Here is a 22,792-nt window from a genome sequence, read left to right on the forward strand (position 1 = left end):
ATGACAGACAGGTGCCCACTCAGCAATGAGGAAGCTGAGGCTCGGAGAGTGAAGTCACCTGCCCAAGGTCACATAGCTGAGCCAAGGAGGTGCTGGCATCCCAGCTCCTTGTCCCCCCCTCCGCTGCCCAACCACCAGCAGAAGTGCCTGGGCCCGTGGCTGCCTTGAGGAGACTTAGGCAGTGCTGTGGGATGCATCTCTGTTCCTTACCAGGGACGGGGACACAAGACTGAGTCCAGTCCTCAAGAGCAGAGAGCACCGGGGACAGGCAGGCGCTGGGGAAGGGGCGGGGACAGGCAGGCAAACCGGTCGGGCGGGCGCTGCGCTGGGGCCTCCATCAGGATGGGCCTGTGCTGACAGTTCGGGCTGGCGCGGCAGCAGCTCGCGGGGCAGGCAGCTGGGGTCGTGAGGCCGCCGTCAGGTACGAGTGGACCCGGGACTGGGGGTGGGGAGTGGTGGACAGGCTCCCAACCGTCAGCACCCCAGTTTCCTCTGCCCCTCAGCCTTTCCCCATCCCTGTCCCCCACACAGCATCCTTCCCCGTCCTGCTTTCGGCTCTTCACGTTTGAAACGCGGTACACTCATCTTGCCCGAGTTTGCTGAGCCTCTCCCCAAATTGGACCACTGTGATTTCATTGCTCCCTCACAATTCCCCCTCCATCGTATCATTCAATCCTACAGGTACCTAGCTCTGACTTTCACTCTGCTTCTCAGCTGCTCCCCAGCTCACCTCACTAGCTTTGTGTCCTTCCAAAGCGTGCCAGCCTCCCACAGCACCCCACACCTTAATGACCCCTTGTGTCACTCAGCCACCACACTGGACCCCCTATTTCCCCAGCCCACATCTGCTCAGCACTCCCCAATGTCCTAGCCTCTTGGAAACTCCCAGAGGCTTCCCGACACGCAACCTCAAATTAGCCCCTAGCCACCCCCAGCGGTTCTCTGGCCATCCCTCTTCATCCTGCCCCTCACTGTACCCTGAAGGCCACCTCTGACCCCTCCTCCCAAGTGACTTAGGAAGCCAGCATCTGGGACTTGGCCTCTCCCCTGTCCAAGCTCTTGGGCAGGGCAGGGCCCCTGACCTCAGCTCTCTGCTGTTCATGACCCAGAGGCTACACTGAGCCTGTGCGCCCCCTCCTGCCCCAGGAAGAGGCCCCCAGCTGCCCAGCTGCCATGCACAAGCATTACAAAGTCCACTTTGCCAAGGATGCCCAGAGCCCCAACGGGCACTACTTCTGGGACCCAGAGTTGGGGCACCAAAAAGGTACGGGTTCAGTTTGGGGGTGGGTGATGGCCGGCAGAGGCCTGTGAGGGAGCCGGAGTGAATGAAGGAAGGGGAGCTGCGTCCCTAGGAGAGAAAAGCCACCTGCACTCCCCCAAGAGGCATCTGCATAGCAGCAGGGCCAGGACCCAGGACTAGGACCACAGGGCCGGGGTCCCGAAGATAGGAGCCTGGGCTGGAGATGGAAGCCGGGGCCACTTGGCCTGCCCTTTCCCCTCTCCAAACCCCCAGGCCTGTGTGGACGGCCCCCAGCCTGGAGGGGAGCAGTGTGCTGGGAGTAAGGGGTAGGAGAGGGAGCCCCGCACACTGAACATGTCTGAATGAGGCTGGGCCCAGTTTCTGGTGGCAACCACGGGTGCTCTTGTTTAGTGGGGGGAGGGGGCAGTGCCCTCCCACTGGGGCTGATTCAGCCTCCTCAGGGCTGGGGTGAGGGCCGGAGCTTCCCAGGTCACCACCCTTCCTGCCACCCTGGCCCGAGCTGGGGACAAGATCCACCCCCGCATCCAAATCCCTGGCCTACCCCTCTCCACACAACCACCCATCACTCCGGCCTCCCTGGGCCAGCCAGGGCCAGCTCCCAATGGATCCTCTCAGTTTCCCTGACCCCTGCACTCAGGGAACCCCCCAGGAATCCAGGAATCTGCTGTGGCCCGCACCAGCCTCCACTGAAGCCCCAGCCTCTCTGACCCCAGCTGAAGTCCAAGCCCTGCACCTTCCCCGCTCCCCTGCTGTGGAACAGCACAGACCCCGGGTCCCTCCCCTGCCCATACCTCCCCCACATACAATCTGACTTTTTGAGGGGTTTCTGGGGCTCCCAAGAATACTCTGGCCCCTAGATTCTACCTGAAGACTTGATCTGGCTTGTGCCGGTGTCCCCGGGAGGTTGGGGACACAGGCCCAGTCACCCCCCACTTCCCTTCCTTCCAGGATGCTGTCATCAGTGGCGCCAGGACTCAGCAGCCCTCCGAGGCCCACAGGCCCTGTCGACCTTCCCCCCAGTCATACTGGCAGCTGGCCTACCACAGCCACCGATGTGGGTGGCAGTGGATGGCGCGGGGCGCCTCGCCCTCCGTCCTGCAGCGGCAGCGGCAGCCCCAGCCCCAGCCCCCACCTCCCAGCCCCCTTCGGCAGCGGCTCTGCCCCCTTCACGAAGCCCAGAAAGGGGTGCCTGCAACTCCACTGTCCCCAGGGAACCAGCCGGTGCCCCTTCAGGCGCCCCCCCTTACCCACCACGGGCACTGGCCATGGCCAGCAGTGGCCCCAGCTCCTATCCTCTGCGGCCAGCATCTTCCTGGAGCCCAGCGAACCACTGATGCCCGGCCTCTGACCCGCCCCAGGAGCCTGTGGCTCCTTCACCACCTACAGCCCCGGTGCTCACCCTGGCCTTCTCGGGGCCTCTGTCCCTCGATCCTGCTGCTCACTTCCCGCTGCTCCCTTTTGCTCTCTTGCCTGCAGCATCTTGCGCCTGACCTCTTCATCCACACCCTGGTCCCTATCCAGAGGGGTGCGTCCCTGGCACCGGGGCTTCAAGCTGGCTGCCTCTGCTTCACCTGTTGGGGTCCAAGGCTTCCAGGCCAGGCCTGCCCCGTGCCGCCATCCTGGGCCAGGCAGTGAAGTCCTCCCTCCCCTTCCCCCTTTCCCTCTGCCAACACCCTGGCTGTGCTCTGGTCTCTTCTCAGCCCCTTTCCTCTGGCCCAGCAGGCTACAGGGTAGGTACATGGGGCAGGATGGTGAGCCTGAGTTGTTGGCCGGCTCTGGCATTGGGGGAGACAGAGCTAGGGAGTGGCCTGGGGAACGGAGAGCAAAGGTCAGCAATGGGAGGACCCACTTGCTTGCTCCCTCCCTCCCTCATTCACTCCATGAGTGTGCCAGGCCCTGTTCTGGGGGCACAGTGGGGAGCAGGATCAACAGACATCTCTGTCTCATGTATTGCAGCCGGGGGCAGGTACAGGAAACAAGGAAATTTAAAAGTGTGGCTGGGAGGCCGGGTGCAGTGCCCACGCCTATAATCCAGCACTTTGGGAGGCCTGAAGCTGGGTGGATTCACTTGAGGTCAGGGGTTTGAGACCAGCCCTGGCCAACACGGTGCAACCCCATCTCTACTAACAGTACAAAAATTAGCCAGGTGTGGTGGCCAGCACCTATAATCCCAGTTACTCAGGAGGCTGAGGCATGAGAATCACTTGAACCTGGGAGGTAGAGGTTGCAATGAGCCGAGATCACACCACTGCACTCCAGCCTGGGCAACAAGAGTGAGACTCTGTCTCAAAAAAAAAAAAAAAAAAAAAAAAGGTGTGGCTGGGCGCACTGGCTCATGTCTGTAACCCAAGTAGTTTGGAAGGCTGAGGCAGGAGGATCGCTTTGAAGCCAGGAGTTCCAGACCAGCCTGGGCAGTGTAGTTAGGCCCTGTATCTACAAAGGTAAAATAAAAATTAGCCCAGCATGGTGGTGCATGCTTGTGGTCCCAGCCATATGGGAGGCTGAAGCAGGAGGATCCCTTGAGCCCCAGAGTTCGAGGCTGCAGTGACCTATAATTGTGCCACTGCACTTCCAGCCTGGGTGACAGAGCAAGACCTTGCCTCTAAAAGTATACCACTCGGTAACAACCACACTAGGGAAAATAAAGCACGGAGAGGAGATGGGGGATGTCAGGGTTTCCAGATTAAATAGGGTCGTCAGGCTGGGCCTCATTAAGGCAGTGTTAGAGCAGAGGCCCTGGGGAGGCGTGTTCCTGAGCCAGCAAGAAGCCAGCACTTCAGCTTTTGCCCTAAAGGAGGCAGGAGCCACAGGAGGCTTTGGAGCTGAGGATGGACATGAGCTGACAGGATCTCCAGGAGAATGGGCTGTGGGAGGAGGGCAGAAGCAGGTGGCCCAGGGAGCAGGAGATTGCAAGAAATCCAGGCGAGAGGTGCTGGTGGCCTGGCCAGGGGTGGTGGCAGCAGAGGTGGGGACATGGCTGGGTTTCTAGGTCTGGATTGAAAGTAGAGCAACAGGGACTCAGCAGGACTCTAGGTTGGGCACAGCCCTGTCACCAGAGCCTCGGGGCTATGATGTCTATTTCACACACAGGGAAATAGAGGGTGGATGAGGTGGAGGCACCCAGTGATCTGGCAGAGCTGGAATTAGACCCACCTGGCCCACACCTCAGTAGACCTACTCCTGAGTCTGCTTCCTGGCTGCCTGGCTTTGCCGCTAGGCGTGGCCCATTTCCTGCAGCCCATCAGGCCTCTCTGAAAGCGGCTGTGTTACCCGCACTGTGCACCACAAGGCTGGCCCCATGTGCCCCCGCAAGACTGAACCCTGCCTTTTTGATACCCCATTTCCAGGTCTGAGAAGCAACCCTCAGTGGGGGACAGGGTGTCCTCTGCAGAGTGGATGTAGTGCCACAAATGGCCACTGGAGACCATGACATTGACCAAGGGCCCAGCGCTGGCCAGACCCTTTGGCATTCCTGCTCCCCGGTGTCTCCGCTACCCCACTCTTCAGAGGGAACTGAGCCTCTCCCTGGGGTCTGCAGAGAAAAGCAGTGGGGCCGGGACTGGAGCTCCAGTCTGGTCATTTCTCTCCCAAGCCTGGGCTCAGGTGGATTAGTGACTTGCTGGCATGATGGACAGGAAGGTGGGAGGAGCCTGCGGTCCAGGGCCTCTCCATGCTCTGGCTGGCCCAGCAGAACAGGCAGGAGTGGCCTGGAGTCCTGCTGATGTTGGGAAGTGGTGTCTTAGCATCCAAGGGCCTCATATCACAAAGAAAGGCCTTTGGGATTTTCCCGGGGGAATCATGGGCTTAGTGACCAAGCAAGCCTAAGCCTGGTGACCTGGGGCCAGGAAAGCTGACTTCCCGCAGCCTCAGCCTCTGGTGTGTGGCTGGGGGGATTCCACCCTCCCAGCCTCGTGGGACCCAAAGGGGCACAGCTCGCCCTGGACGTGGGGGCCACTGATGGCCATGGAAACCTCCACTGTAGGGTTTGACCTGAGTCCCCTTGGCACAGGGTGCCAGGGAGGGGCTGACAGCGGGGGCCATGGAGGGCAGATGGGAGGAGGGTGGTGCCTGGCCAGCAGCCCTGACTCAGTGTCCCCACCCCCAACCACCAGATATCCTGACAGAGGATGACGTCTACTGCAGCTGCCTGGCCAAGACACTCTGCCATGTGCCGGTCCCTGTGACTGTGGGTTTCTACGCCCCTTTCGGCTGCCGCCTGCACATGATGCTGGACAAGATCACGGGTGAGAAGCTGTGTGTGTGTGTGTTGCGGGGAGGATGAGAAACAGGGCCTCTGGTCCCCACCCAGCTCCAGGCTTCCCGCAGATCCCCCACCTCCTGCAGTCAGCCTGCCCCAGTCCAGGCCCTCCCCAAGCCCACACCTCTACCCTGGGCTCTGCTTCTCTGGCCTCCTGGCTGACCCAAAGTCGTACCCTTCCCTGCTTCCGCCACTAAATCCACTCCAAGGACTTTCTGAAGGACAGATCTGGCCCTGTCCTCCCCGTGCTTGGTGCCTTCCATGCTCCCAGTACCCAAGGCAGAAAGCCCAGGCTCTTTATTGAGGCTGCAGGCTCCTGCCAAGCCCCTACTGACCTCTGTGCTACCCAGACCCACCTCTTAGGGCTTGGTGGTTACAAGGCACCTGACATATAGATGATAATTGAAGACATGAACTGGACCCGCCAGGTTCCCCAGCAGCTATTTTTTTTTTTTTTTGAGACAGAATCTTGCTCTGTTGCCAGGCTGGAGTACAATGGTGCGATCTTGGCTCACCGCAACCTCCACCTCCCGGGTTCAAGCGACTTTCCTGCCTCAGCCTCTCAAGTAGCTGGGATTACAGGCACACACCACCACGCCCGGCTAATTTTTTGTATTTTTAGTAGAGACAGAGTTTTACCACGTTGGCCAGATGGTCTCGATCTCTTGGCCTCGTGATCCACCCATCTCAGCCTCCCAAAGTGCTGGGATTACACGTCTCGCTCTGTCTCCCAGGCTGGAGTGCAGTGGCACAATCTTGGCTCAATGCAGCCTCCACCTCCAGGGTTCAAGCGATTCTCCTGCTTCAGCCTCCCGAGTAGCTGGGACTACAGGTGCCCGCCACCAAGCCTGGCTAATTTTTGTATTTTTAGTAGCGATGGGGTTTTGCCATATTGGACATGCTGGTCTTGAACTCCTGACCTCATGTGATCTGCCCACCTCGGCCTCCCAAAAAGTGCTGAGATCACAGGTGTGAGTCACCGCGCCCGGCTTCCCAGCAGCTTTGATCTGGATCAAGCCCTGCTGGAGCTCAGACCTCAGCCCCATGTGCGGCGAGAGGGGCTGGGACTGATGTTCCTCCTCCGTGTGCCCAGCCCTGGTGCAGGCCCAACAGCCTTTTGTTCCTGTACTGACTGTCCACTGAGCACTCAGTGTCCTGCCCCGTGTTGTCACAGGGTCCTGGGAGGAGAAAAAATGAGGATATAAGGAACACAGAGTCCCTACTCCTGCTGGGGGCCATAGATAGATACTCCCGCTCATTCACCCCGTGACCTCAGATTTCTCATGATGCATTGTTCAGGCATTCCCCAAGCACCTTCTGGTGCCCAGGGGACCCAGTGGTGACCAAGACAGGCAGAACCCTGCCCTTCTTGCTCACAGTCCAGCAGGGGAGAGAGACTTGTTTTCAGATAGTGATGACCCAGAGTGGGAATGGCTGAGGGCCTCCAACCCAGCCTGGGATCAGGGAGGGCTTCTTGCATGAGGAGCAGTAAGTCTGGAAGATAAGACCAAGGCTGTATCCTGCTGCCTAGCATAGCTCGTCCTCAGCATCTCATTCATTCATCTCTTACACCGACCACCTCTCCCCTGGTCCACTCTCAGAACCTTCCCAGTGCCCTCTACACCCTCGACCCACCTCCAGCCCCTTACCCAGCCCGGGCTCTTCCTCGTATCTCTTTTTGCCGCCTCCCATCATCTCTCCTCTGCCGGCTCTACCTCTAACTATCCCGACCCCCAGCCTGGCCTACAGACCGCTTCCGGTCCAAGCCCGGCTCCAGGCCTCTCCACTTCCGCGCTTCTGCACCGGCTTCCAGCTCTTTAAGGAGAGGCCGCGGCTCCCTTCCAGTCCCTCGCCTCTGCTGGGCGCCCCTCGCCTCTCCAGGAGCGCTCCGCCCCGCCGGTACTAGACCCCGCCCACCCCGGCGGGTGTGCGGCTCACGCGGCTCCCGGGCTCCCTTCCCGCAGCGCTGATGCAGCAGGAGGCGGCGCAGCGCGAGAGGGAGGAGCTGCAGCACGTGCAGTGGCGGCCGCGCGCCGTGAGCGGCTGGGGCGTCCCGCAGCTGCTGTGGTACCTGGTGTTCCTGCAGCCCATCATCACCGAGGTGCACCTGCGGCGCAGGAACGTGCAGTTTCTTTTCATCCGCTTTAGCGCCTGGCAGTACGAGGGCACCGACAAGCTGTGGGCCGGCCTGGTGACCACGTTGTGCGAGGGCATCCGCCACCACTACGGCGCGCTGCCCTTTAGCGTGTACTCGGTGCTGGGCAACAAGCCGGCCACCAGGCAGGACTGCTGCCAGAGCGAGTGGCACTGCCGGCGCCGCGTGTGCCTGGGGCTGCTGGCGCTGCTGGCGGCGCTGGGCCTGGGCGTGGGGCTGCTCTACCTGTCGCTGGGCGGCCACGCACTGGGCCACAGCAGCCCGAACGGCAGCCTGCTCAAGGCGTTCGGCGGCGCGGCCACCACACTGTCGGGCTCGGGGCTGCTCATGGCCGTGTACTCGGTGGGCAAGCACCTGTTCGTAAGCCAGCGCAAGAAGATCGAGCGGCTGGTGTCGCGCGAAAAGTTCGGCAGCCAGCTGGGCTTCATGTGCGAGGTGAAGAAGGAGGTGGAGCTGCTCACTGACTTCCTGTGCTTCCTGGAGATCTACCAGCGGTGCCGGCTGCGCGTGGTACTGGAGGTCACCGGGCTGGACACGTGCTATCCGGAGCGTGTGGTGGGCCTGCTCAACGCCATCAACACGCTGCTGTCCGACAGCCACGCGCCCTTCATCTTCATCCTGGTCGTGGACCCCAGCATCCTGGCTGCGTGCCTGGAGAGCGCAGGCAACATGAAGGGCACGGCCGACAACGGCTACCTCTTCCTCAACCGCACGGTCACGCTGCCCTTCTCTGTGCCCATCATGGGCCGCCGCACCAAGCTGCAGTTCCTGCAGGATGCGGTGCAGAGCCGCGACGACCTGTTGTGCCGCGACATCACGCGCAAGCTATTGCTGCCGGGGGACGCCAGGGGCGAGAGCGCGCAGCTGCTGGCGGTGCAGACGCAGGCGGGGGCGGAGCGCGGGCAGGGCCGCATCGACGCCGAGGCTGCGCAGCGCATCCAGGAGGCGCTCTTTTGCCTTCACAACGAACACGACTGCCTCTACGAGTACGTGCCCGACAACGTGGTGTCCATGCGGCGCATCGTCAACACCGTGCCTATCACCGTGCGCCTGCTGCAGCAGCAGCAGCAGCAGGGGGACTTCGGGGGCCCCACGCCGCGCCAGGCGGTGGCGTGGGTGGTGCTCGCCAACCAGTGGCCGTGCCGCCTGAGCTGGGCGCTGCAGTGCCTGGAGGACCGGCAGCAGACGGGGGGCGCGCCCGAGGGCCATGCTCGCCTCTGGGACGTGTTCCGCGACAACAGCCGCGAGCTGCACACTATGACCAAGGCGTTGCAGAACGTACTCGACCTGGACGGCGACCCTGAGCTCTTCGAGCGCTTCCTGGGCGCCGACTTCCCCTTCACCGTGGCCGAGGCACAGAGCCTGCTGCGCTGCACGGTCAACCTGGACCACTCAATCCGCCGGCGCATGGGTCTCATCCGAGCCGTCAGCGCCCTCAAGCCGCCCAGCCCGCCCAAGTCCCCTGCCCGCGATGCCCCCCACGCTGCCCACCGGACCAACAGCGCCTCCGGGGCGCCTCCGTCGGGCCGTGCCTCAGGGCAAGCCAGCGAAGGCCACCACGCTGCGGACTTGGCCCACAGGGGCAAGCTATGGCCGGTGGCCTGCTCGCTCTTCCATCCAGGGCAGTCCAGCCCAGGTGGGCCTTGAATAGAGGACTTGGCGGGCAGCAGGAGGCAAGGGTTCCTCTGTCTGCCCAGATGGGGGAATAGGGGGCTGGACTGGACCCAGGGTCCCAATGAGCCCTGTGAGGGCCACACCCCCGGGTGAATCGGAGCCAGAGCCGTGGACATAGCCTCCAGGAGCGGGGCAGCGAGCCGGTGGCAGCATGAGAGCAGGCACAGAAGGACCAATGAGAAACTCAGGATATACGTGCAATAATGGGGGTGTTGAGAGCCCCGAGTTGCTCTCTGCATCCTGATCCGACCAGGGACCAGGCCTGCCCCGTCCTGCCACAGGGCCTGCCCCATCCTGTCAAGCCCACTTCCTCCTCTGTGCCATGCTGGCCTCCTCATCTGGCATCTCTGTGGCAGGAAAGGCTGCGGGGGCGGTGGGCGAGGCTGCAGAGCTGGGAGATGACAGGTGGATGGGCGGGGTTGACTCAGGCACCATGGAGCGCCCAGGCTTCAGGGAATCCCAGTCCTCGTCCCCATGCCCTAGTCTGCCCCTCTGTGAGTAGGGCAGGAGCTGGCATTTCCGAGGGTGACCTCGGTGACCTCAGCAGGCTGCTCCACCCCTAGGGTGGCTCCATTCTCAACGTAATGGGTTAATTAGACCTCGCTGGCATCTCAGCCAGTTGGGGTGGGTGGCACTAACCTCCCCCAGACAAATAACTGTCCCACAGGGTACCTGACTTATGAGTCGCTCCAGGGCCACCCAAGGACCACTGGTTAGTCACTGACACTGAAGCCACTGCATCAGCCCTTTGATGAGGACAGGGAAGTTGGGCAGAGATGGGGACATACAGGACCCAAGCCACAGCCAGCCAGGAGGGGTTACACTAGGGCTGCCCACCTTTCCTCTGGACAGAGCCCTGGGCTGGGGTGGGTGTCAGTCCTCTGGGCAGTTCCTGATTCCTCATTGGTCAAATGTTCAGCCACACGCTCAGGCCCTGGGGTGCCTGACCCAGTTCCAAGTGTGTGCCGGCAGGGGCTGCAAGGGCCAACACTGAACACACCCTGGGATGAGGCTGAGGGTGTGGCTTCTCAGCCGGGGCCCTGATGCTGGCAGAGGGGACAGTCCCTGAGGAACCTGAGAGCTCCGCAAAGGCACCCACCCTCAGACCATGGGACTGGGGTCACTGACCCCACAGTTCTTTAGCTCCAAGGCTGAGCATGGCATCCAGGTCTGGCTGCAGCACCAGAATCCTCTGGCCACAGCAATTGTCACAGGTGCATGCAGGTCAGTGATAGCCCTCCAGGATCGTCCCTGGAGTTGAGCAAGCAGAGGTGCTGTTTCCCATTCTTGGACTGGCTAAGCTGGTAGATACACCTGGACCTCCTGGGAGCTGCTTCCTAGCAGTCAGGGAGAGTTGGCCTCAGAGGGAGAGGCATGGGGCTTGTGACACCGTTAAGTCTGTTTCTGTAGATGTGTGGTTGGGGTCAGTATATCCCTTTAGCCTCCCCTAAGCCAGTTTCAGTTGGTTTTGTTTCTTACCACCTGGAATCCAGGCTGAAAATAAATTTTCACTCCTGTTACCAGGAGTGGGGTGCTGTGAGAGATGCTAACATGTAGACTTGGCTGGAGGTGGGGGCAGGACTGAAGCCCCCCCATGCCTCAGTAAGAAGTCGCATCAGTCTGGCCAACGGTGAAACCCCATCTCTAATAAAAATACAAAAAAATTAGCTGGGCATGGTGATGCACACCTGTAATCCCAGCTACTCAGGAGGCTGAGGTGGATCGCTTGAACCCGGGAGGCGGTGGCTGGAGTGAGCCGAGATGATGCCACTGCACTCCAGCCTAGGTGGCAGAGTGAGACTCCGACAAAAAAAAAAAAAAAAAAAAGCTGTAGCCTCTGTTACGTGGGTACCAAGCTGTGGACAAACTGTTGGCCACTGTATATTCATGTGGAGCTGCTCTGAGAACTTGCACCTGTGTAAAGCCACGGGACTGGTTGTCACCAACAAAACGGGAGCACGGCTGATGTGTGCGCCTTTCCCAGCAATGAGTTAGGGAGCAGGTTTCCCTTCTCCACTCCCTTCCCCATCTGCCCACTTGATCTGAGACCCATGAGGCCCTGGGGAGCAAGAGCTCTAAGAGCTTCAAAGGGGCCTGGATCCAGGAATAACTTGGTGAAGAGCTGCCTGCCACTCTGAACAGCCACGTGTAACGATAAGCATCTCCTGTGTTAGGACATTGAGATCTTGAATGAAACAGACCCCCTACATCTTCAGCAAAGGCTAGCAAAACGTGACAAGCTCGGGCGACACTTGGGTGGCTGAAGGGAAGGGGAAGACAAGACGGCAGGGAGGATCCTCTCAGCTTCCAGCCCTCCATCTGGGAGCCCTCAGAAAATCAGGAGCGCGGCAGGCTGGGGTGTCGAGATATGGCTGCGGTTTCTAGAGCTGCTCTAACACAGTCCGACAGACCACGTGCCGTTGAAGGACAAAGGTATCGTCTCCCGCTTCTGGAGGCAACAAGTTCCAGATGAAGGGGGGGCCCTCTGTGCCTGCTCCCTGCTCCTGGCGCATTGCTGGCCATCTCCACACTCCCTGGCTTGCAAAGCCATCACCCCATCCTCTGTCTTCACGTGGCAGTCTCCCTGTGCCCAAATGCCCCTTTTAATAAGGACACCGATCAGACTGGAGTAGGGCCCACGCGAATGTCCTCATTTTCACTTGATTACCTTTGTAAAAACCCTGTTTCTAAGTAAGCTCACATTCTGGGGTACTGGAGATAAGGACTTCAAACATCTTTTTCTGTGAGAGACACAATTCAAGCCCCGGGAAAGGCCCAGTTCCTCACTCCACTCAATTTAGTGAAAGCAAATCAAGAGACAGGCTGGGAAGAGGATCCCTGTCCCTCCCCTAGCTGACCTCACCTGGGGTGGGGAGGCAGATGGCCAAGAGGCTGGGTGAGACCCCAACACAGCTGCCTCCACAGAGGCTGAGACCATGAGCAACAGCTAATATTGACCAAGGGCCTCTGAAGATCTCTGGGGCACTGTGCTGACGACCCAAACCAGGCGAAGGACGGCTTCAGTACCTTGAAGCAAATGCCTCACACACTCTGGCCTCACCCAGACGGGCTGGATCCATGATGGCCAGGAGGGAGGCCCCTTCTTCCCTTCACCCATGGCCACATTGCACATTAGCAGAGCTGGGGACAGGCTGGCTGTGCAGGGACGGGAAGGGTGCTGCGGGCTGCTGGCGGTCATTCTGTGTTGCTTCCCTAAGTCCCTCGCCCAAATATAGTCCTAGCCGTGGCTGACCTGGAGAGCAGTGAGGACCCTTACAGCTGCAAGGGACCAAACAGCAAGCCAGCAGTGGGTTCCTAAGGTGCTCCTCACAGAGGCCAGGGTGGCTGCGGGCAGCGGACTCCTTGGTGTGCGCAGGAGCTGACACCAGGACTCCAGCCAGTGACTGTGGTTCTTGTGATGTCACCACACCACCTCCATCCATGTCAGCCTCCCACACGAGAAAGGGGATGGGTGGCCCAGAAATGCTCGTTTTCTAATTTTTTTTTTTTTTTTTGAGACAGGATCTTACTATGTTGCTAAGGCTGAAATGCAGCAGTGCAATCACACCTCACTGCAGCCTCAACCTCCTGGGTTCAAGAGATCCTCCCGACTCAGCTTCCTGAGTAGCTGGGACTACAGGCATGCGCCACCACGCCCAGCTAATTCCTGTATTTTCTATGGAGATGGGGTTTCACCATGTTGCCCAGGTTGGTGTCAAATTCCTGGGTTCAAGTGATCCTCCCACCTCAGCCTCCCAAAGTGTTGGGATTACAGGTATGGGCCACCACGCCTGGCCTGCTCCCTCATTTCCTAAAGGGAAAAAGACCTTTCGGAAAAGGGCAACAGCCCACCATGGCCCCTCCTGGCAACGGGGAACAAGCCACCCAACAGGCTCCTGCGGCGCTGGCTGGGCCCCGGGCACACTCCCACCTGCACGACACCCAGGGCTGCCAGGGACAGGCTGGAATCTGCTCCCATTAAGCGACGGGCGACTGGGCAGAGCCACTCCATATCTAGCATCCTGAGACCCTAGACCTGAAGCCAGGAGGTATCTGCGGCCCGTCTCTCCCTGCAGAAAGGATGGGTATAAACTGGCCTGGCTGGGAGGTGGCTGTATGAGACACCGGAGCATGGACACAGAGAAGACGGGACTGTGGGGGAAGATGCGGTAATGCCTGGCCAGCCTCCTGAGCCCTGGCAGACGCTCTGTAACCAGGAGCTGTGATGGCCTCCACCCAGCTCCCCCCACCAGCAACCACCCCCAGGATCCACATGAAGCAGACATCGGGCAAAGTGAACCCAGCCCCAGTTTATTAGAAAAGGTGTGAACAGAGTTGCACCGACAGGAGTAGCCCCAGCCCTCTGCCCACCCTCACCCACACCCATGTCACCCACCCCCAACGGGTTGTAGTGCCTCTCAGGGCGCAGCCTCCAGTGGCCTGGACAGCAGGGTCCCGGAGTGCCGACTGCTCCCGCCCCAGCTCCCTGATAGATTTATTGCACTTGAAAAAGAAAGCTCTGATCCTCTGCTCCCATCCCCCCACCCTGCCCGGCCTGCACTGTCTGGGGCTGTTCTGCGTGTATCAACCACCACCAGCACGCACCGCTCCTCTGGCACCAGGCTGCCTGCTCGGCCCTGTGCCCAGGGCCACAGGGGACCATCCCACCACTACTCAGGACCCCTGCCCTCTGCAGGGCAAGCCTGGCCCCTCCAGAACAGGTGCCTGATGTCCTTGGAGAACTCCTCCTGCTCCTGCTCCCCCTCCTCCCATTCACCCCCCGAGTCTTCCAGTGGTGGGCTCATAAACAGAAGTGCCTGAGTCGCACGGGGAGGGCCACTCCCTGTAGCTCCTGCACCCCTTGTAGTGTTGCTGTGGGGGAGGGGGGCCCCAGAATGGCCCCCACCCCTGGCATCCTGGGCCTCAGGAAGGCTGGGGAGAAGGTGAGCAGATTCTCATGGCTCTGGCCTCAGCTCATCGCAGACCGACCGGAAAAAGGGAACTTGGGGAGGAGAGATTGCGGGAGAGACTGTCAGAGCCAGGGGCTCTCTCAGCTCCTCCCCAGTGCCCTGGGCCCCGGGCCTGGCCTCACCTAAAGTGTCACAGTGTCTCCTGCCCGGATTCCTGACTGGCTTCCAGAAGCAGCTCCTCAAGCTCCTTCTCGTTCTTGGAGCAGCTCAGTTCTGTGTGGGAGGATGGGCCAGCAGCCCCGTCAGGCGGGTGGGGCAAATGCAACGTGTCACCAACCTGTCCCCAGCCAGACCCTCGGGGCCTGCAGAGGGCCCAGAGACCGCTGAGATGGTCAGGCTCAAGGCAACACGCCTCCCATGCCCCACCCCAGGAAGAGCTCCCAGGACCCAAGGGAAGCACGGTGTACATGAAAACTAAGCCCCACTTGTGCTGGCCCCTGCGAGAACCATTTTAAAGAGGGGGAAACTGAGGCCCACAACAGGCAGGGGCTTGCCTGAGATCACACACAGCACCCAGGGCCCCTCATCACTTGCCCTAGGGCCCCTCTCACCGTGCTCCAGGCCGCAGCTGCCCCCCTTGACCTCAGGCCCCGGGGGCGGCTCAGGGGGCAGTGCCAGGGCGAACTCGGGCTTCAGGCCATTAGGCAGCGATGGCCCTGACTGAGGCGGCTCCGGTGGTTGCTGAGACTCAGAGGACCCTGTGTCCCCGGTGACAATGGCCCCGGCGGGGTGGTAGGGAAGGTGAGGCGGGTGGGGAGGGAGGGGGTGGGGGAGAAGGAGGGATGGGGGACAGAGGCGGCTCTGCCCTCTCGGGTGGGCTCTCCACCCGGGTCACCACAAACACCTTGTGGCCCCGGCCTGGGCTGGACACGGAAATTCGATGCTCAGTGGGTGTGGAAGGGCTGCCTGGGGGACTCCTGTCCCCAGGGCCCAGGGAGTCCGTGGGGGGCACCAGGGCAGGACAGGGGGTCTCATCCCTCTCCCTTTCCTCTTCCTCCTCATCCTCCCCATCCGAGTCCGAGTCTGAGTCTGAGTCCGGGCTGGGTGCGGGGCTGGGAGCCCCATTCTGCGCCCCAGCAGCGGGCTCGTCGTCGGGCTGGGGCTCGGTGGCGGTGGTCTCAGGCATGGAGGCCAACAGCTGCGGCGGCTGCTCCTTCTCCTCCCGCTCCCGCGCCAGCACCAAGTTGCGCTTGCAGCCGTTCTGGATCTCGGCCAACAACGCCTTCTGCGTCTCGATGAAGCTCTTCACCTGTGGCGGGAGCGCCTGGCTAGGCCTCTCAGGCCGGCCCCACCACCCGGCCTCCCGCCCGCCCGCCCCAGGGCTGCAGGGCCGTCCCCCGCTTACCGCCTCCTTCTTGGGCTCACGGTCGAGGTCCAGGCGCAGCAGTGAGTGGTTCACCTTGAGGGCCAACGACAGTGCCATGAGCCCGCCTGTCTTGATCTCGTTCTCCCGAAGGTCCAGTCTCAGGAGGCGGGGGCTCTCAGCGATGAACTCCGCCACCGCCACCGCGCCTGGGGGGGCACCGCAGGGGGCTGGCCACGGGCCCCACACCCGGCTGGCCGCCCCGCTGAGCCCAGCAGCCCGCACCCCGGCCCAGCCCCGTACCCTACCCTCGCACGTGAGCTTGGTGGAGGCCAGCCCCAGGCGCAGCACGCTGCGGTTGCTGATGAGCCCGTTCTTGAGGTGCCGCACACCCTCGTTCCCGATGGGGTTGTGGCCCAGGTTCAGCGTCTCCAGGCTCTGAGTGTGCGGCTGGAGGGAGGGGGCGTAAGGGTGAGGAGGGAGCCGTGATGGTGGAGGAGGGCCCAGGACGCCGAGTCAGGAAAAGCCGTGGAGAGCCAGGGTCGGGCGTTCCTTTTCCTTGGCGCGCCTGCGCGTTGAGCACCGGCGTCGTCCTGCCCTGCCTCCGGCCTGGCCTGAAGTCTTCCCAAATGCCAGGTCCTCTGTCCACTCCCAGGCACCCAGTCAGTCCCTACCCCCCACAGCCTGAGCCCCTGGCCAGGGCCTGGACCTTGAGCGCCCTGAAAGCCCCTAAGGCGGGCGACTCTCACCCAGGGTTTGGGCACAGGAGTGCTCACCCTGAGAGTCTCTGTACCTGCGTGGCTTGCTCTAAGCACCGCGTAAAAACTGAAACCCAGGCGCGGTCACTTACATTCATAATCCCAATACTTTCGGAGGCCATGGTAGGGGGAATCACTTGAGATCAGGACTTCAAGACCGGCCTGGCCAACATGGTGAAACCCCATCTCTACTAAAAATATAAAAATTAGCTATGTGTGGTGGCCAGCACCTGTAGTCCCAGCTACTTGGGAGGCTGAGGCAGGAGAATCGCTTGAACCCGGGAGGCGGAGGCTGAAGTGGCTGCAGTGAGCCTAGATGGTGCCAGTGCACTCCAGCCTGGGTGACAGGATGAGACTCAGTTTCAAAAAAAAAAAAAAAAAAAGATAAAGAAGGGCTGCTCCTCAGGGAAAACAGGCACAGAAGTTGAATGAGGAAGCAGGTGGGGCTGAATTTAAATCTTGAACCTGCAGGATGGGCAGGACAGGAGCCGTCAGCTGTAGGCAACTGTGCTGAGAGCTGGGGTGGGAGGTGGCAGTGGGGACCGAGGTGCCTCCCTCCCCTGCCACCCTGACTCACCAGTGTCATGCCCAGGAAGGCCATGCCCGTGTGCGTTAGCTGGTTGTTCCACAGCACCAGGGTCACCAGCCCCTTCCTCTGCTCCTTGAGGCCCTCGCAGATGTAGGCCAGACCTGGGAAAGGCCGGCAGTCAGAGCCCCGTCTGGGGCCCGGGTGCTTCCCCGGGAGGGGGCTGCGGGGTAGGAGCAACCCCTTCTGCTTAGGACCTCCGTGGAGGTCCCACAGGCCCAGGCCCTGCCCTGCAGCCCTGCCTCGGCCTGGCACCCTTGGGCACACATCTGTGACCCCTGGGCCTGGGTGCCCGGATGACAGCCTCCCCCAGATGCTTCTGTTCTTTGCTCATATGTGACCACCTCCAGCCCACCTCCCCTAGCAGCTGGCTCACTCCCACCCACAGTCAGCACTGTCTCCCTCCAATGCAGATCCCACCATCTGATGGGCTGGAGGTTTCACTCATCTTATCTTTGTCTCTAGACTGGAGCACAAGCTCCCGAGGGCAGAGCCCTGTGTCTCCCTCCAGGCTGAGCCCAGAGGCCTATAGCCATGGTCCTTGACAGGTGCTCAGCAGAGTGGAGTCTGGGCCTGCCACCTGGGGACACAGCGACCCTCCCCCGACCCCTCCAGGATGCGACAGGAATGCCTCCTTTGACAGATCCCCATTCTCTGCTCAACCCCCCAACATCAAACACCAGAGCTCCTCCCACTGCACTCGTGGCTCCCTCGGTCTGGGCCCTTTCCCAGGCTTCTCACAAGGCTGGTTCTGCTCCCAGCCTCCAGATGGAAACCCAGAGGCCCTGACCCACGGTGGTCCTCCCTCCTCTACCATCTGAAAGCAGCCTCCAGCTGACCCTGTTATCGCAGCAACACTGCTTTCTTTTCAGATTGTAATTATTCACTTCGCCTCATCCTGCGGCTGTCAGCTGAGGTGTCTCCTCCTCCAGGAAGCCCTCCCTGGCCCCCAGACTGATCAGACCCTGCCTCTGGGCTCCATCAGCCCAGTCCTGCCCAGTCTAGGTTGTCACTGGGTCTAGTCTTGGCCACATCTGTGTCCCCAGCACCACCCAGCACAGGGCCACCCAGCGCAGGGCCGGGCAGAGTGGGTGCTGGGGTGACAGGTGTGGGGTGGGGTGGGCCACTGCACCCACCCGAGTCCAGCACGTGGTTGTTCCGGAGGTCCAGGATCTGCAGGGAGCAGTTGAACTTGAGCAGGTTACCCAGCTGGGCCGAGTCCTGCAGGCCATTGAGCTTGTTGTCCGCCAGGTACAGCTCCCGCAGGTTCATGTTCATCTTCAGGGCCGTGGCTGGGGATGGGGGGGCACGGTGATTGGGCAGGCCCTGCCCAGATCTGGTACACGGCCCCTGCCCCCAGCAGGCTGCACGTCCCACTCACCCTCCCGGGCTTGGGGCTCACCGAGCAGCATGAGGGGCCGCCCCGACAGGCTGGCATTCTCCAAGTGCAGCACTGCCAGGCTGCTGCGGATGCGCAGGGCACGGGCCACAAAGGGCGCCGAGTGGTCCAGCAGGGGCGTGTTGCGGGCGTCCAGGTACTGCAGGCAGCTCGTCTACAGGGGGCGAGGGGACAGGGGTGAGGCACTGGCTCAGGCCTGCCCCAGCGCTCCTGGCCCCAGGACCTGCAGCCCCACATCTCAATGAGCAACGAAGCCACAGCTGTCGTCTGGCTATGTCGCCTGGTTTTATAATAGGGGAAACTGTGGCTGGGGAGGGAAGGCTCAGTCTGGGGTCTTGTGGGTGAGCGAGGCAGGGCTGGTGGCAGCCAGGATCCCCAACTCCTGTGTGGCTGGGAGGTTCCCAGATAGCCCCCGACCCCTCCCTGCACCCAGCCTTCACACAGGAGTGATGTGGGAATGGCGACCACGGCCACCTCCAAGGGGATGACTTTACAGAGGAATGACATTACGGATGGGAGAAAGTGGAGGTCATGAAACGCCTCGCAAGGAGAGAAGGGGCCGGGGGCCTGGGGGCCAGGACACCTCTCAGCCCTGTTCTCCTCCTGGCCTGAGGGCCTGAGAGCCCAGCATCCCCACAACAGCCCGCACTAAAGAGCTCATGCAGTCAGAGCCTACGGGCCGTGCCCTGAGAAAGTGCCTCCCCGTGCTGGGAGCCTGAGCTGCCTCTTCCTGGAAGCCAAGAGGCGCCCACCTTGCGCATCATGTGGGCGGCCGCCTGCCAGCCCCGGGTGCCTATGTGCTTGTTGAAGGAGATGTTGAGGTGGGTGGCCGACTCGTAGTACTCGATCATGTCGAAGAGGGCCGAGGCACCCTGCAGGTAGACATTCGGGGCTCAGCCTCAGCTCTGGGCTGCCCTGGGGGAGAGGCGTGGGCCCTGACACTGGGCCCACTGAGAGATGAGGGGTCCAGGGTCCGGAGAGAGCCTCATGGGAGAGGAGGACAAGCACAGACAGACAGGGCCCCGTGGGCCATGGGGACAAACCCTTTCCTTCTCTGCTGTAGCCAGTCTGTTTTTTGTCACTTGCCCTCCAGAGTCCTTGACTGATGTGCTGAGTGACCAGGACAGGCCTTGGTGTTCCTGAGCCTGGGCCTCAGGATCCAGACATCAGGGTGCCTGGGGACTTCCAAGGCTGGGGAGGGGAGGGCCCTTGGGCCTTGATGGGAGGCTCCTCTCAGAATGCTTTCCAAGCCCACCCCATAGGAGCTGGACCCTCCAGCGTGGTTCCTGAAAGGGCTCCTGGGGGCCACATGCCTGCCCCCCAGCCCAGCTCCCCAAGACTCTGCTTGCTTATGAGGGTGGGCCATAGGGGCCCCAACGCACCCTCCATATCCACTCTGGTCATACTGGATGTCTCTCTCTTGCCCTGCCAGAGGTCCCGCCCTTGCGCCACCCCTCAGCCTTTGTCTAGGGGACCCCCTCCTCCTGCAGTGTCCTCTCCCACCCAAACCTCGAAGGGGCCCGGGAGCTCAGGGAGCCGAGTGGGCGGTGGCAGGCCTGCTCACATCTTCATCCAGGTTGTCTGCTCCAGGTCCACGACCTTGAACTGCAGCCTCTTGAAGACCTCTTCCAGGGCCTCGCAGGTCTTGTAGTCAAGCTTCTCACCTGGGGGGAGTCAGCAGCCGTGCGCATGTCTGAGGCAGCGCACCTCTACATGGCGGGGACGGGAACATGGTCAAGGGAGGCTGGAAGGGACCTCTGCCCCCAACCTCCCACCCCACACCAGGCCCAGCCCCTGCCCTGGCTCAGGTCAGCTCAGCTCCAGAAGCCGCTGACCCCAGGCAGGTCCTCAGACTCACCTCTAGGGAGCCCCCGACCTGCCCACGACCCAAGGGCTCCCAGTCCCTGGCCAGACACACACCTTTCAGGTCCAGACAGTCGAGGCGGTGCCCGAGGTCTGTGAATTCCTGAGAAAGCAGAGTGGACGGGGGTTAAGGCAGAACGACACTTGAACAGGGGGGCAGTCGAGGCCCCAAATGGCTGCTATGCCAGAGGCCAGGCAGGGTTCCGGGGCGGGGTTTGGGCGAAGGCACTGAACAGAGGCTCAGACGCTGCCCACCAGCTGGAACTTGGGGTACAGGGCCTTAGATAGCGAGACAACTCTGCACTCACGCGACTGCGGACCAGCCAGCCCTGCAGCCAGGCAGGCCTCGGCAAAGCGCCTCTGCCCCAGTGGGACCAAGCGAGGGAGTGGGCCCAGCATCTCTGGGGGATGTCCCGACAGAGGGATTCTGTGCAAAGGCTGTGGGGCAGGAAATGAGCCTGGGAAGCTGGCAGGGCTGGGCGCAGGAGGCCTCTTGGTGAAGGCAGGGCCTGGGGCCCAGCACCCAGTCAGAGCTCACCGCCCTGCAGACGCCAGCTCCCACCCTCTGGGCTTACACACATCACCAGTAGGGTGGATGCTGCACGGCTGGTCTGAACCAGGCCGACGGGCTCCAAGGACCCACCCTCTCAACTGCCACACTGAGCAGCCACCCTTCCTGGGACCTGGCAAGCCCTCTTCTGGAATGTTCCAGAGAACCTACCCTAACCCCAGTGAACAGTGATGGACAAGGAGCGTGGTTGCTTCCAGCACAGCTGAGGGTCAACAGCCCGAGGACAGGCAACCCTGGAACCCTCGGGACCAGCGGTGCTTCACTGACTAGGCGCCAGGCCGGGGCCCACAGGAGAGGCGCCGAGGGAGGGGGCTGGGGGAGTGGCAGGGTGGGAGAGCCACCTCTGTGGAAATGGAAAACCAGCAGGTAGCTCTCAATAGCCACCTTACCAATGCACAGAAAAGGCCAGGAAATGCTGAGTGGCCAACAACGGGGGTTCTCGAGGAGGGGCCTTGGGGCAGGAGGTAAGAGGTGGATTTGGTTTTTCAGATCTGTAGTATTTTAATTTTTTTTTAACCTGACGATATATGTTATTTCTGTAATTCTGACTTTTATGAATATGCTGGGCATGGTGGCTCATGCCTGTAATCCCAGCATTTTAAGAGGCTGAGGTGGGCAGATCACCTGAGGTCAGGAGTTCGAGACCAGCCTGGCCAACATGGCGAAACCCCACCACTACTAAAAATACAAAAAAATTAGTTGCGCATGGTGGCAGGCACCTGTAATCCCAGCTACTTGGGAGGCTGAGGCAGGAGAATCGCTTTGAACCCAGGAGGCAGAGGGTGCAGTGAGCCGAGATTGTGCCACTGCACTCCAGCCTGGACCATAAGAGCAAGACTCCATCTCAAAAAAAAAAAGAAGAAAGAAAGAAGAAAGAAAGAAGAAAGAGGAAGGAAGGAAGAAGGAAGGAAAGGAAGGAAGAAGGAGGAAGGAAGGACGGAAGGAAGGAAGGAGGAAGGAAGGAAGGAAGGAAGGAAGGAAGGAAGGAAAGGAGGAAGGAAGGAAGGAAGGAAGAGGAAGGAAGGAAGGAAGGAGGAAGGAAGGCAGGAAGGAAGGAAGGAAGGAAGGAAGAAGGAAGGAAGGAAGGAAGGAAGGTAAGGAAGGACGGAAGGAAGGAAGGAAGGAAGGAAGGAAGGAAGGACGGAAGGAAGGAAGGAAGGAAGGAAGGAAGGAAGGAAGGAAGGAAGAAGGAGAAGGAAGGAAGGAAGGAAGGAAGGAAGGAAGGAAGAAGGACGGAAGGAAGGAAGGAAGGAAGGAAGGAAGGAAGGAAGGAAGGAAGGAAGGAAGGAAGGAAGTAAGGAAGGAAGGAAGGAAGGAAGAGAAAGGAAGGAAGGAAGAAGGAAGGAAGGAAGGAAGGAAATTTTGTAATTCAGACTTACAAGAATCATATATATGTCTCTTCCCCAGGGAACAGCGTTTCTTTTGGGGCTGACGGATACCTGAATGTCTTACTTTATAGAATTCTGTGCTCTTCATATTTATGAAGAAACTGATTAGTTCTCTAGCTGAGCAGCAGGCTTTCAAAGATGTATTCATGAACGCCTAGGGCTGGGGAGTGGGAGGCCCTCTCCTGCTGGGGTGGCTCCACCCTAGGCCCCCCCCCCCCCGACACCTACACTGGACGCACCCACCCCACCCCTCCCGTACCTGCAGCTGCCTGAGGAGCTTAGGGATCTGCCTGCAGTTCAGCTTCTGGCAGGCCTGCTTGTAGGCGCCGATGACCTCATCCACGGTCACGTTCTGGGCTGCAGGGACAGGGGACCCAGACCTGTGACTGTCCACACCCCGAGTCCCTCATGGGGCTCCACCCACTCCTGCCCCAAGGCCTCTGCCCATACTGCCCTCTTCAGCCCTCCCCCAACAACAGGCTGCCTGAGCTCTGTACTCCCTTTCAGGCGCCCCCCCTCCCCGCTGGCCACTGCCCAAGGTAAGGTGCCCTTGGGCACCCCCACCCAAGTCAGCACGGCCCTCCACGCCTCACCTTGGCTCTAAGC

At 61.0% G+C, this 22,792-nt stretch overlaps 2 protein-coding genes across 2 annotated transcripts; one reads left to right on the forward strand and one right to left on the reverse strand.

The window, feature by feature from the left end:
* The first annotated feature begins 380 nt into the window (after positions 1-380).
* On the forward strand, positions 381-9,538 carry LOC115895780 (NTPase KAP family P-loop domain-containing protein 1-like). Its single transcript, XM_030926382.1, has 4 exons — positions 381-421; positions 1,110-1,264; positions 5,374-5,505; positions 7,484-9,538. Exons 2-4 carry the CDS (start codon positions 1,174-1,176, stop codon positions 9,319-9,321), a joined length of 2,061 nt encoding a protein of 686 aa, XP_030782242.1. The 5' UTR covers positions 381-421; positions 1,110-1,173; the 3' UTR covers positions 9,322-9,538.
* A 4,100-nt stretch (positions 9,539-13,638) lies between these two features.
* On the reverse strand, positions 13,639-22,572 carry LOC115895781 (protein phosphatase 1 regulatory subunit 37-like; the record flags this gene model as incomplete). Its single annotated transcript, XM_030926383.1, is given in 14 exon segments — positions 13,639-14,350; positions 14,441-14,531; positions 14,870-15,047; positions 15,049-15,567; positions 15,664-15,830; positions 15,930-16,071; positions 16,957-17,069; positions 18,102-18,257; positions 18,368-18,518; positions 19,117-19,236; positions 19,929-19,945; positions 19,948-20,028; positions 20,285-20,330; positions 22,446-22,572. Coding segments are annotated over 13 exon segments (1,900 nt in total), but the record flags the coding sequence as incomplete, so codon positions are not given.
* Between the last annotated feature and the right edge of the window lie 220 nt (positions 22,573-22,792).

This window comes from Rhinopithecus roxellana, unplaced genomic scaffold, assembly GCF_007565055.1.
Source record: "Rhinopithecus roxellana isolate Shanxi Qingling unplaced genomic scaffold, ASM756505v1 contig2419, whole genome shotgun sequence".
NCBI lineage: Eukaryota > Metazoa > Chordata > Mammalia > Primates > Cercopithecidae > Rhinopithecus > Rhinopithecus roxellana.